The sequence below is a fragment of the Felis catus genome, chromosome E1 (genome assembly GCF_018350175.1).
Source record: "Felis catus isolate Fca126 chromosome E1, F.catus_Fca126_mat1.0, whole genome shotgun sequence".
Classification (NCBI taxonomy): Eukaryota; Metazoa; Chordata; class Mammalia; order Carnivora; family Felidae; genus Felis; species Felis catus.
In genome coordinates this window covers 48,913,929-48,926,411 of record NC_058381.1, presented here as the reverse complement: position 1 = coordinate 48,926,411, position 12,483 = coordinate 48,913,929, and the positions used below count along the sequence as shown (strand labels likewise).

The 12,483-nt window shown below is 37.7% G+C and overlaps 1 protein-coding gene across 19 annotated transcripts in view; it reads right to left on the bottom strand.

Annotated features, from left to right (window-relative positions):
- Window positions 1–12,483, bottom strand: part of CEP112 (centrosomal protein 112) — a 467,190-nt gene that overhangs the window by 412,706 nt on the left and 42,001 nt on the right. For 13 of the 19 annotated variants that reach the window (XM_023244533.2, XM_045044857.1, XM_045044855.1 and 10 more), the window contains 2 exons: window positions 11,182–11,275; window positions 9,118–9,195 (listed from right to left, as the gene is read on the bottom strand). The exons of 1 other annotated variant lie outside the window; for it this stretch is intronic. In XM_023244533.2, the coding sequence (XP_023100301.2) occupies window positions 9,118–9,195; window positions 11,182–11,275 (172 nt within the window). Of the gene's footprint in view, window positions 1–4,960; window positions 6,985–7,050; window positions 7,968–9,117; window positions 9,196–11,181; window positions 11,276–12,483 lie in introns of those variants that run through there. 5 more of the 19 variants (XM_023244537.2, XM_045044861.1, XM_023244536.2 and 2 more) reach the window with 4 other exon arrangements.

Sequence of the window (12,483 nt, the reverse complement as noted above, 5' to 3'; positions counted from 1 at the left end):
AGATGGGAGCGCGAGAGACAGGAGCATCAAAAGAAGGGTATAAAACAGCAATAGCACTACTACGAATTCATCCAAAGGACACAGGAGTGCTGATTCATAGGGGCACGTGTACCCCAATATTTAGAGCAGCACTTTCAACAATAGCCAAATTATGGAAAGAGCCTAAATGTCCATCAACTGATGAATGGATAAAGAAGTTGTGGTTTATATATACAACGGAATACTACTTGGCGATGAAAAAGAATGAAATCTTGCCATTTGCAACAACGTGGATGGAACTGAAGGGTATTAAGCTAAGTGAAATAAGTCAGTCAGAGAAAGACAAATATCTTATGTTCTCATTCATATGTGGAACTTGAGAAACTTAACAACAGACCATGGGTAAGGGAAGGGGGAAAAAATAGTTACAAACAGAGAGGGAGGGAGGCAAACCATAAAAGACACTTAAATACAGAGAACTGAGGGTTGATGGCGGGGGAGAAGGAGGGAGGAAATGGGTGATGGGCATTCAGGAGGGCACCTGTTGAGATGAGCACTGGGTGTTATACGTAAGCGATGAATCAAGGGAATCTACCCCCAAAACCAAGAGCACATGGTATGCACTGTATGTTAGCCAATTTGACAATAAATTATAATGAATGAATGAATGAATGAATGAATGAATAAAGAAATAAATAAATAAATAAAGGGTGTAAAAAGTGAACGTTGTCAAGAGCCAGAAAGGAACCACTTGTGCAGTAGAGAGAGGCCCCTTGGAAGGAAGCCTGTCCATGATGAAGGGAAAGAAAGGAGCTAAAGAAAAAGGACCCTCCAGAAACAAGACAAAAATCAAAGAAACAGAAGATGACAGGCCAAAATGACAACACAGAAGGCACCTCTGATTAAAGAAACTGATCTTCAGTGGAGTAGAAGGCCTTCCCAAACTAAGAAAGCAAGCTACCCAAACCACCCCCCCGTATAACCCCGGCTACTGCTCATTCAAAACAATCTAACATCTATAACAATTATAAACAAAAACAAAGAATCCAATATCTATAAAAACTTTCCACAAAAAACAGAAAATCAAAATCAAAACCTGTCCATAGTAGGAATTACTTTTTTTTATTTTTTTATTTTTTCAATATATGAAATTTATTGTCAAATTGGTTGGAATTACTTTTTTTTAAAGCCATGAAACAGAAGTCAACAGTAACACGACCTCCTTTGGCCTCCACTTGTCTCCAGCACTAGCAATCACTAGGTTCTCTGTGCCACCCGCTTGAGGTGGGTAGGCCATCCTCCCACAGGTCAACGTTCGATGGTATCTATGTCCCGCCCCCAAGATAATACGTAGTCAAGTATAACTTCTGAATAATCTCAGGACGTTCATAAAGAACACTACAAATAAAGGCAGAAAACAGAAAGATAGGAAACAGGAGTCGACCAAATAAGAGTTTGGCCAAGTTGCGGGATGCCAAATCGATAGGTAAAGGTCAGCTGCACTTCTGCAAATTAGCAAAAATCACCTAGGAAAAGAAAATGATTTTCCAGGGCTAACATTTGTAATCACAAAACAATATGTAATTGCTAAAAGTAAATCTAAGAAAATATACAGAAGCCCTTTACAGAGAAAACAATTAAGTTTTTTTGAAAAGCACTAATAATGAAATAAATAGCAAAACGATGCTTTTAGATAGTCTCAATAGTGTAAAAATGGCAATTCTCCTTGACTTGATCTAGTGACTAAATTTATCCAATCCAAAAATCTCAAGAAGACTTTTGTAAAACTTAATAAGCTCATTATAAAATGTATATAAATAAATAAACAAGAAGAGCCTGAAGAAAAAAATCAAGATGGGGTGACTTACAAAGATATTGTAAAACTATAGTGATGACAATAAGTCAACGGAACCAACCAGAAAGTACTAGAAATTCAAATAAATATGAGAATGTGATTCATGAAATATCTAGAATTGCAAATTATTGAAAAGTTAAAGATGTGTTTAATAAGTGGGAAAAAATGAGGGGCGCCTGGGTGGCTCAGTCAGTTGAGCATCTGAGTTCAGCTCAGGTCATGATCTCACAGTTCATGGGTTCGAGCCCCACGTCAGGCTCTGTGCTGACAGCTCAGAACCTGGAGCCTGCTTCAGATTCTATATCTCCCTCTCCTCTGCCCTTTCCCCACTCATGCTCTGTCTCACTCTGTCTCAAAAATAAATAAAACATTAAAAAAATGAAAAAAAAATAAGTGGGAAAAAATGAGATCAGATTCCTTCCTTGCACCATATATAATAAATTCCCAAATGGATTAAATACTTATAATTAAAAGCAGAAGCATAAAAGCTTGCAGAAGACAACATAAAAGAATGACTTTGTGACCTCAAAGTAGAAAATTTTCTTAAGCAAGAAACAAGAAAAAAAAAGCATACACAAAAAAGAAATTAATAAAGTTGACTACTTTAAGTAAGAACTTCTCTCCAGAAAAGAGATCATAAATAAAACGAAAAGATAATGAATAAAAGATCACAAATAAAATGAAAAGATAAGTCATAAACTGGGAGATGTTTGCACAAATGATCTGTCTCCAAAATGTGTAAAGAAGGTCTTTATAAGTTAATAAAAGAAAGAACAATACAGTTTTTTTAATGGGAAAAACTTGAGACACATTTTACTGGTGAAGAAATCTGAATGACTAATACACACATGAATATATACTCAATCTTTTTAGAAATACGAAAAATGTACAGTAATACCACAGCGAGAGGGTATTTTCTGCCACCAGATTGGTACACATTAAAAATTTGCCAATAAAAGTGTTCCAGATGGAGGACCACTGGTGGGTGTATGAATTAGTACACTTTACTTTGGGAAACATTTAGTTAGTAGGGACAATAATAAAACCCACTTAAATATTATACCAGAGAAAGAGGCACATTCTTTAGTAAATAACACTGTACTATATATACACACAGCTTTTTGAAAAACAGAGGCAGCAAATTTCCAACAGGCAGCAAAGCGCACTCAATAAATATTTATTGTCTGAAGGTATATATATGAATAGTAAGTAACCATTCTCTATTTTTGGAATGGAGAAAAACCAGCCCAGAAAGTAAGTTCTTCAAGGACACACCCAAATCTGCAAATATATAAAACCCTAATTCATGAAGCAGAATTAAATATAAGGGGGAAAATAAAGGAAGGGGAAAACAGAATTCTCAAAGATGCTCAAGCTCTAATTAAGCTTCAAATTTAAAACCAAAAGCCAACAAAGCCATCTGTGACTTATTTTTACACAGCTCTACATTTACAAGCAGAGTACAAAATATTGGTTTAGCTAATTATAATGTAGCCTTTCAACGATGCAGACGTAACTCCTATTTCATTCTCTTCATCTTTAAAAGCCATTAAATACAGAAGTTAAGGACTCATTCTGTTATCATAAATTTCCTTTCTCAAGTTGACCAAAAAAGAAAGAGTATATTGTAATGTTTAAAAGCAACAATGAACACCGTAAACAAGAATAAATCTTCTTTCTGTAATTGTCACTCATTTACAATCCATGGAGTTTGTCTCATACCCACTTTCAATACGTAATGAGAATTATCCATAGTAAAGCGTGTTCTTGAGTCTATTTGGGGGAAATGAGCAATCTATTTTCTGATTTTATAAGAGCAGCCAGATGTGCTTTGAAGTTCAATGTTCCCACTTTGTAATCCACCAGTAAATGGACTTGAAGCAATCTGTAAACAGTCTTAACATTTACTTTTTTCATGCTCTTTTAGAAAATTTCTTGTTCTCTCACAATACCTCAAAAAAAGAAGACCACAACAAAGAATGTCCAAAATGGAAGATAAAAAGGATTTATGTGAAACATTAAAGTCTAACGAAATATTATACAGAAAACAATGCCAAAAAAAATTAAGTTCCAATAGCAGGAATGAATCACATGACCAAACACTTCTGGCTTAAAGAGCAAATAGAAGCATGGTAATAAAATATGTCATCATTTAAACTAGACACAAATACAGATATCTGGATGCTTTCTAATGAAAACTGGCTTTTGACATTTTGTTCTGGTTAGTTTTTTAGCGGATTTGTTTGGTTACAAAGGGTTCTGTCCGTCTATTTCTTTGGATTATTCAGGATTTTTTATCAAACTGATCAAATACCCCTCATAGATTAATGTGGACCAGTTAGAGATGTTCTATGATTCCAGAAAAATAGAAAGACATTTTATACGGTATTTTAGCTGCCTTAAAGGAAAGGACATTTTCAAGCAATCTTTTACTAACAACACAACTAAATGTTTTTAAGTCGTGGCATCAGTTAGAACTGCCAAAACCCGCTCGGTGGTTTTAAATAAATTCAGTCCTCGATGTCAAATCAATTGTGCTCCAAAATAATTTTTTAAGGCAACATTTTAGAACTTGAAAAACATTTATCCACAGAAACAATACTACAAATGAAGGCTCATTCGCTGGTCTACTCACATCTCAACATTTAGTGAGTACAAATTAGATACAGAGAGAAAGGCATAGTCCATCGGCACAAGGAAAAGCAAGTAAGCCAAAGGAACAGAACGGAAATAGACACGTACCGTCACCTGATTTATGGGACAAATAACACTGCGGTACAGCAGGAAGAGTCTTTTCAATAAATAGGAGTGCCACCTTGATAAACACAAGGGACCAAACAAATCTTAACTCCCTATCTTATAACATATACCGAAATCACCTCCAGATGGTATGTAATCCAAAGAGAAAAAGTCACATAATAGAGCCGCTGGGAGAAAACAAAGAAGAACATCTTCGGAAACTTAGGACAGTCAAAGATCGTAAACAGAACACAAAACAGCACTAACCACATGGTGAAAAAATGAGAAAGTGAACCGCGTTAAAATTTAAAATTTCTGTTCAGCCAAGACACCAGTAAGAGATTGAAGGAAAGCAACAAAGTAGAAGGAAATATTTACAATACTTACTCGAAAAGGACTCTTATCCAGAACAGAAACAAGGCCCTCAGGTTATCAGTATGAAAAAGGCAAACGACCCAACGGAAAAACTGGCAAAGCCGTAGGCAGGCACTTCACTCCGAGAGGCTATCTAGACTGTCAATGACATAAAAAAGGTCACCTCACTGGATGAGTCACCAGGAAAATATATATGAACACCCCACGGTGCAGTGTCACTAACCACTCTCAAGAACGGCTGAACTTTAAGTTAAACAAACAAACAAAAACAAAACCGGACTGTCAATACCACGATGGAAGAGAAGGTAGATTAATGGGAACGGGCACATCGCTAATGAGGAGGCAAATTGGCACAGTCACCTCCGAGAGACGTCTGGCAGCATCCACTGCACCAAGTGGCTTTTTGCTACACCACGAGTCACCCCAAACCTTCAAAGCTTCGCGCTACAGCCATTTTAGTTAGCTCGCAATTCTGTGGTCAGCGACGTGCTCATCTCCTGGAACAGCTCATCTCAAGTGGACTTACTCTTGTGTCTCCCACACCAGCTGCCCCCGAGCCTGATTAGGACGGTTCCCAACAGGCCAGTGAGGAGAACAGCCAGGCTCTCCACATTCCTCACAGGGAGAGTAAAGGCACATCCCCACTCGCTAACGGCTCACCGGTGTCCCCAAGCCCTCGACAGGGAGGTTCACCCCTCCTTGATGGGCCCTGGGCTCCAGGTGGGTCTGCGTGCCTCTGGGGTGCTGTCCACCCGCTGAAGCCACCCGTGGGATTCGACGCTCACGCCTGCTGACCTCGCCCAGCCCCCACTGCCTGTCCTGAGAGCTATCCCTGCACGAAGCCCACATCCCTCCCAGATCCTGCTCCGGGGCTATGTAGCAAAGAGTCCTCACTGTTCCTTCGCTCCTGGTGGGAGTGAGGCTGTGCGGTCAGCATGCGGACGCAGGATGGGAGTGAGCCGGTGACTGGTAACCAGGATGGAAGGCCCAGAAAAGTCCTCCTCCCAGCCCCCCACCAGGCCCTCAGAAAAAGAAAAAAGAGGAAAGTTTACATAAAGATAGTCAAGCAGGAAATATATGTATCAAATATATTGACAGAGTGAGAAAGTTTCCCCAAAACTAAAGGTTACAAAGTTTAAAGAGTAAGAAAAAAATACAGGAGGAAAATTAAATTGCTAGTTGAGTAAGCGAATCTCTACTTATATTACGTATTCCTAAAAAAATACTAAGACGCTCCTGGGGAAAGAAAGAATATACTTGAGGAAAAAGTGTATTTTTAACAAAAACTAGAAGATTCAAATTCTAGAACCTCTAATGCATCTGAATGAAGGTGTCTGAAAGTCATGTCGGCAATATAAAAAAATGTACCCTCAGCATAGAAAACTAAAATTAACTACCATTAACTGATCACTCACAGGAAGAAAGAGAAAAAAAATCCATCACGCATTCTAATACAAAACTAAAATCAAAGCGAAATCTAAGCTCTTTAATACACTGGATTCTTAAATTATTCTACTGTGATCAAAAGATAGAGTTCTGCCTGATTAATGTATATACGTTATAAATATATAAAAATGCAAGACTTTCATATTTTACACTGTTAGTGCCTTCTTTGAACAATAAAAGTGTGAAAGAGAACCCAGGCAGACCTAGTTTTAAGGCATCACCTCAAAATATTTTAGATGTTTTATTTTAACTTTACTATACGAGTGAAAAATTTAATCCTCTGAACAGTTACATAATCGAGCAAAGTTCTCTGTGGGCTAAGCAACGCACATCAGAAGTGCCAAATGGCTGAGGGCAAAGGCAAGTTTAAAAGGCTAGCCCAGAATTTTACTCTTCACTCTGATACCGCTTTCTGGCAAATATCAAAAAAAGAACTGTCTTTCTGGGGGATTTTCTGTGCTCTTCTCGCACACCGGTAACGCTAGGACTTCCCTCCAGTGGCAACTTCTCCTCCACCTTCAAACATAACAATGTTTTCCTTTGGACTTAATATTCCCCTCTTGTTATTAACTTTCTCTCTCTCATCTCTTTCACTAATAGGCTCCCTAAATGGCTACGAGATTCACGTTGCTTTAAATTCTCATCCATTCCCCTACCTTCTTCTAATCGTGTCCCTTGCAGTAGCCAGCTGTCCTCATTCCGTCCCCTGAAAGCCCGGCTGTCCAGCCTCTGGGTGGGGCCAACACCTCAAACAGCATAACCATAAATAAGATTCCAGCCCTCGAGTCTCCTGAAACTCCAGACCTTGACCTCCCCAATTGGTCTGACCATCTCTTCAAACTCCACCCGTCTAAAATGAAACCTGTAACCCCTAAAATGGATTCCCCCATCTGACAGTTAACTGACAGGAAGCCAATGTTCCCATTTTCTAGAAGCACACCTTTAGGTGCCCTTCTGGTCAGCTCGCCAATCAGCCACGCAGTGTCCTTCCCCCCCCATGAAATGGCTTTTCTTTCAACCTTCTCCATCCCCACAGAAACCACCCGAGTGTGGAGTTCACCACAAACACCAAAAAGATGATGGTTCCCCTTCTCCACTTCTACCCACATCCAATATAACCTCCAAAATGCCACCAAGTCGATCTCCCTAAAGCATTCCTTTCATTAAAGACCATTATTAGTAGGAAGGGTTTTAGGTCTTTTAAAATAATAATCTGTACTGTCAGTGAAGAAGTAAGAAACAGGCAATCCTATATCCTGCTGGTTGCAGAAGAAACTGGTATATACCTTCTGGAAGGCTATGTACCAAGATGGGATATAACCTAAGGAAGTACCAAATGTGTACACAAAGATCTGTAGGGAATTGTACTGCAGCATTACTTACATCAGCCACAGCCTGGGAGCAACCAAAATGTCCACGATGTTTCAGTAAGTTATGGAATACCCACCCAAAAGAGAAATCAGTGCTTTCATTAACATTCATATATTTATAGAACGGTTATAAACTTCTATCAAACTCAAAACAGCACGTCGTAGAGGCACCTGGATGGCTTAGTCAGTTAAGCATACGGCTCTTGATTTTGTCTCAGGCCATGATCTCAGAGTCTGGAGATTGAGTCCCGTGTCAGGCTATGTGCTGACAGCACAGAGCCTGCATGGGATTTACTCTCTCTCTCTCTCTCTCTCTCTCCCTCAGCCCCTTCCCCTGCACGCATGCTCTTGCTCTCTCTCTAAAAATTAAAATTAAAATTAAAAAATTAAAAAAAAAATTAAAAACAGCACATAGTAAAATAGTATTTATAATATAACCCCAATTTTGTTTAAATTTTAATTGTATAAATGCACACGGAAAAAAAAAAAAGGAGAGGAGGATATCTAAAACAAAATGGTAACCCATCTCTCGGTGTTAAGATTTTCAAATATATTTTAGTCCTCTGATTTCCTATACTTTGCAAATTTTCAAATTAGAAATTATCCTACTAACCACAAAACGTGATAAAAATTGTTCTAAACCCCTTTTCATTTCCTCAAAGCACTTCAACAGCGTCATGGAAAGTGGAACGTGGAAGGAATAAATAAACCTGCAGGGCTCACTACTGCCTAAAATGTAAAGGCGAAACTGCTCAGTTTAGCCTTCAAACTCCGATACAATCCAGCCTGATTGACACTGGCCCCAACCCCCTGCTTAAGTCCCCAAGATCCAGTCATGTCCATTCACTCACACCACCACACGTGTCTCCAGGCCTGCCTCTTTCCAGTTCCCCACCTCCACACCTACCCAGAAGCGTTCATGTCCCTCTCAGTCTTTGCACCTGACAACTGGTGCCCGTGACGGCGGCTCATCAGGAAATCTCCGGATATTTTTAACCCAAATGACCTTGCTTCTCCAAGTCCTCCCTCCCCTTGCCTCCAATTCAATACTCTACTCTCTAAGTCATGTTAGTATTTTACCAGATACTATCTTAAACAATTATTGAACTATGTATGTGTATATCTCCTACACCCTCGACAAGACAGCTTGTGGAGGGCAGGGACTATGTTTCTCCGGAATGTTATCTGTCTTTCCTGTTCTCTAGATCCTTCTCCCACAGTACCACCACACATCTCAATGGCTGACATCCACTAACATTCACCAAATAGAATTAGTTCAGATGTTCTCCAAGTACAACAGGATTCTGCTACATCGATGTACATATATAAACCAAGTACTTTTTTTTTTTTTACCCCAAGATTCCAACTATTAAGGCGAGCTTCGATGTCGCTGTCATCCAAAGAAAGAGCAGATCTTTGGGGATGAACTTCCTGAAAGACAAAAGAGAAGAGAGAAGAAGGGGTAGAGGGAAGAAGGAAGAAATAAAAAGGAAAAGGAAGGAGGGAGACAAGGGGGGAGGGAGAGAGGAAGAGAGGGAGAGAGGCAGGGAGGAAGGGAGGGGGGAAGAAAACAGAAGAGACAGAAAATGGGACAAAATATACGTCATTCAGAGTAACAAGAGTTTCGTGTGCTTTTCTGGTAGTACCGTATTGCCCTCAGAGGGAAGGTTTATGTCATAGCTGAGGCAAAGTTCTCAATTCTAAGTAATGACTGTTTACTATAGCTGCTTAGGGCTGCGAGGTGCCTTCACAATATATTCATACAGTAACTAGATTTCAAAAAAAAAAAAAAACACATCAAAAGAATATTTTAAAAATTAATCCAGATTCTTCTCTTTAAGTTCTTTTACAAAAAGTTTTAATTGTGGTATACCACAGTAGCTTTAAAGGGGGGGGGGGGAACACTTGAAAAGATGAATTATTTACAATCCTTAAAATTAGTTAACAGGGAATTTTGTGTTGATGTCCAAGAAGCTCTTTGTTCTTAAATTAATTCCCATTCATACACTGAATATAAAGAGAAATAAGCTTTGGATTCACAGCATGAGAACACAATTATGGCGAAATTCTACTTTTTTTAAAAATTAAAATTGCATGATTTTTTTTCCCTCTCATATAACTTATTACACATTTATCAAAGCAGATTAAAACTATAATTAACTGAGGACAGCCTAAAATCTGTGCCCAGAAATGGACAACAATCTGGGAGCTCTAGAAACTTAGAAAGGTAAATCTATTTAAAATAATAATGTATACATTACAGTACAGCCACAAAATGCATTCTGAAGTTAAATTTGTTGGCACAGCATTTCCACATTTTTAGAACACCTCATTACTAATAAATAAACCTATTTACCTATAATCATTTAAATTATCTGAAGTGATGAAAAATATACTAAAATGTTCTCCATTATTATTGTCTCCAAATTTCTAATGAACAAAATGTTGAATTTATTTTATATACTATATTCAAACTCATTATTGTTTTGATTGTTGGCCCCCCGTTTCTTGTATGTTTTTCTCTGTGAACAAAAATGTCTTCAGAAAGACATAAAACACCTACCTGCCTCGTTTTATCGTGAATAAATGTAACGGTTCATAATAAACCCACAGATATTTAAAATGTGCTGCCCTGAAAGTATTCCCCAAAGTTCCAAACTATCACTGGAGAAAATGCAGTGAGTTAGGTTTAGAGCACAGCCACGCATCACACATGATCTCCTTGTTAAAAGCCATGTAACTCAAGACAAGCCAGAGTTACGCAAGAAAGGCCATAGCAAGCAGGCAAAATTCTTCTCTTTAGGAAGCTAACTGGAATGCTCACTGCACCTTATTCAAACCAAAACTCTGTTAAGCAGTTAGATGTAAGAGGCGTTCACATTTCAGAATATAAACAGTTCACCTTCAGCAGAAAGGCAGTATCCCCCACTTAACTACAAATTAATCCCAGTTTCTTAACTCTGACCACTGGGTGGTCTCTCTCTCTCTCTCTCTCTCTCTCTCTCTCTCTCTCTCTCTCTCTCTCTCTCCCTCTCTCTCTCTCTCTTTCTGTCTCTCTCTCTCTCTCTCTCTCTCTCTCTCTCTCTCTCACACACACACACACACACACTGAGTAAAAGGGAAAAGCAAAAAAAAAAAAAAAAAAAAAACAACTAAAAAAATGAAGTCTTCCAAAGTTATTCTCCAATGCACAAAAGCAACAATACACATGATGTCTCAGAATCATCGAGAAACCACAAGGAGCACTGTGGAATTTACCAAACACACCATTTTCTTTGATATCAGGGTGTTCACCAAAACCTTCAGACTTCATTCAAACACCCACTGTTTTAAAGTAATTGTTGGAACTGACAAACATGAAACTAAAAATTTGTAGAGTTAAAGTAACAAACAAACAAAAGTAGAATCAGATCTTACACAACTCTTTGGGGTAATATTTTGTCCATCTTCTCTGGAGGTTGGACTCACAGAATGTGATCTTGTTTGGAGCTTCGCAGTATATTGGTTCCTACTAATAGACCAAAATAATAACAATCAGAATACAGAGGGGAATACAGAGGACAAAGGGGGCATTTAAATCTGGGATTGCCAATTTTTTTCTTTTGGAAATAAGATGATTGTTTATATTTAACAATGATACTTCCATTGCAGAGAAAAAAGAAATGCAAAAAACGACCATTTATTATTTCTCACATTTTATTTTTATTTAGATTTAAGTATAAATAAAACATCACCTAAATGCCCCGTGCCTGCTCACAAACAAATGCTATTTTTAAGTGGGACTACAATAAACTAAATGTATTTAAATCTTTTCTCCTTCCTCCCCCTCTTCCAAGTATAGAATAAGAAAAAAAAAAAATGAAGCATATACTCTCAAAGAGGATAATCATTTTAAAAGATTTGTAAGTTTTATTGGATCCATGCTGCACATCAAGATGAAGGCTTAAAATACATAAAATGAAAAAATTCTCATGTAGCTGAAAATTTGGATTAATTTGAAACTATGTCAGAACCTACAGATATATCAGTCTTAAATTTAAAATACACCATGTTAATTCAGGTAAAATGTTGTAAGTACAGTACAAATAGGAAAATAGTTTAAGCTTCCAAATGAATTTCAACAAAAAGACTTTCCTCCAATATAAAATATAGTATAAAATATTATACTCAATATTCTACTTTACCCTGGAGTCTCTCATATATTTTTATTCAAGCTACTTCAATGAAAGTTTCATTATTAGGAATATCTATCCTCTGAACGGCTCCTTCAAGATACATGAAATGGAAACTAACCATTAAAGAATGAATTAAAGTCACTAACTTTTAACCACAAGCCCTATCAGGATTCCCTTCACAAATATTGGTCCATTTTAGGTATATTCCCAAAGACAGAATTATAACTAAAAAAGACAAGATGACAATGAATGTGTTTTTTGGTAGTAACAATGAAAGAATAACGTTCCGTAGACAAGTCACTGAGTAATGTCAAATGTCTGAAAATTTTGTTTTAAAGAGAGCTATTAATTTTTTACACCCCTACTCAATATCCCAGATATCCAAACACTTAAAAACTAATGAGAAAAATAGATAAAGCAATAGGCTGAGAATAATTTCATTAGCCCATGTGCTTTAGCTGATATAAACATTTAAAACTCAGGATGTGGAAAGAGGCAACCTGATACATCATACTAAGCAGTGGCCTGTTCTTCTTTAAGAATA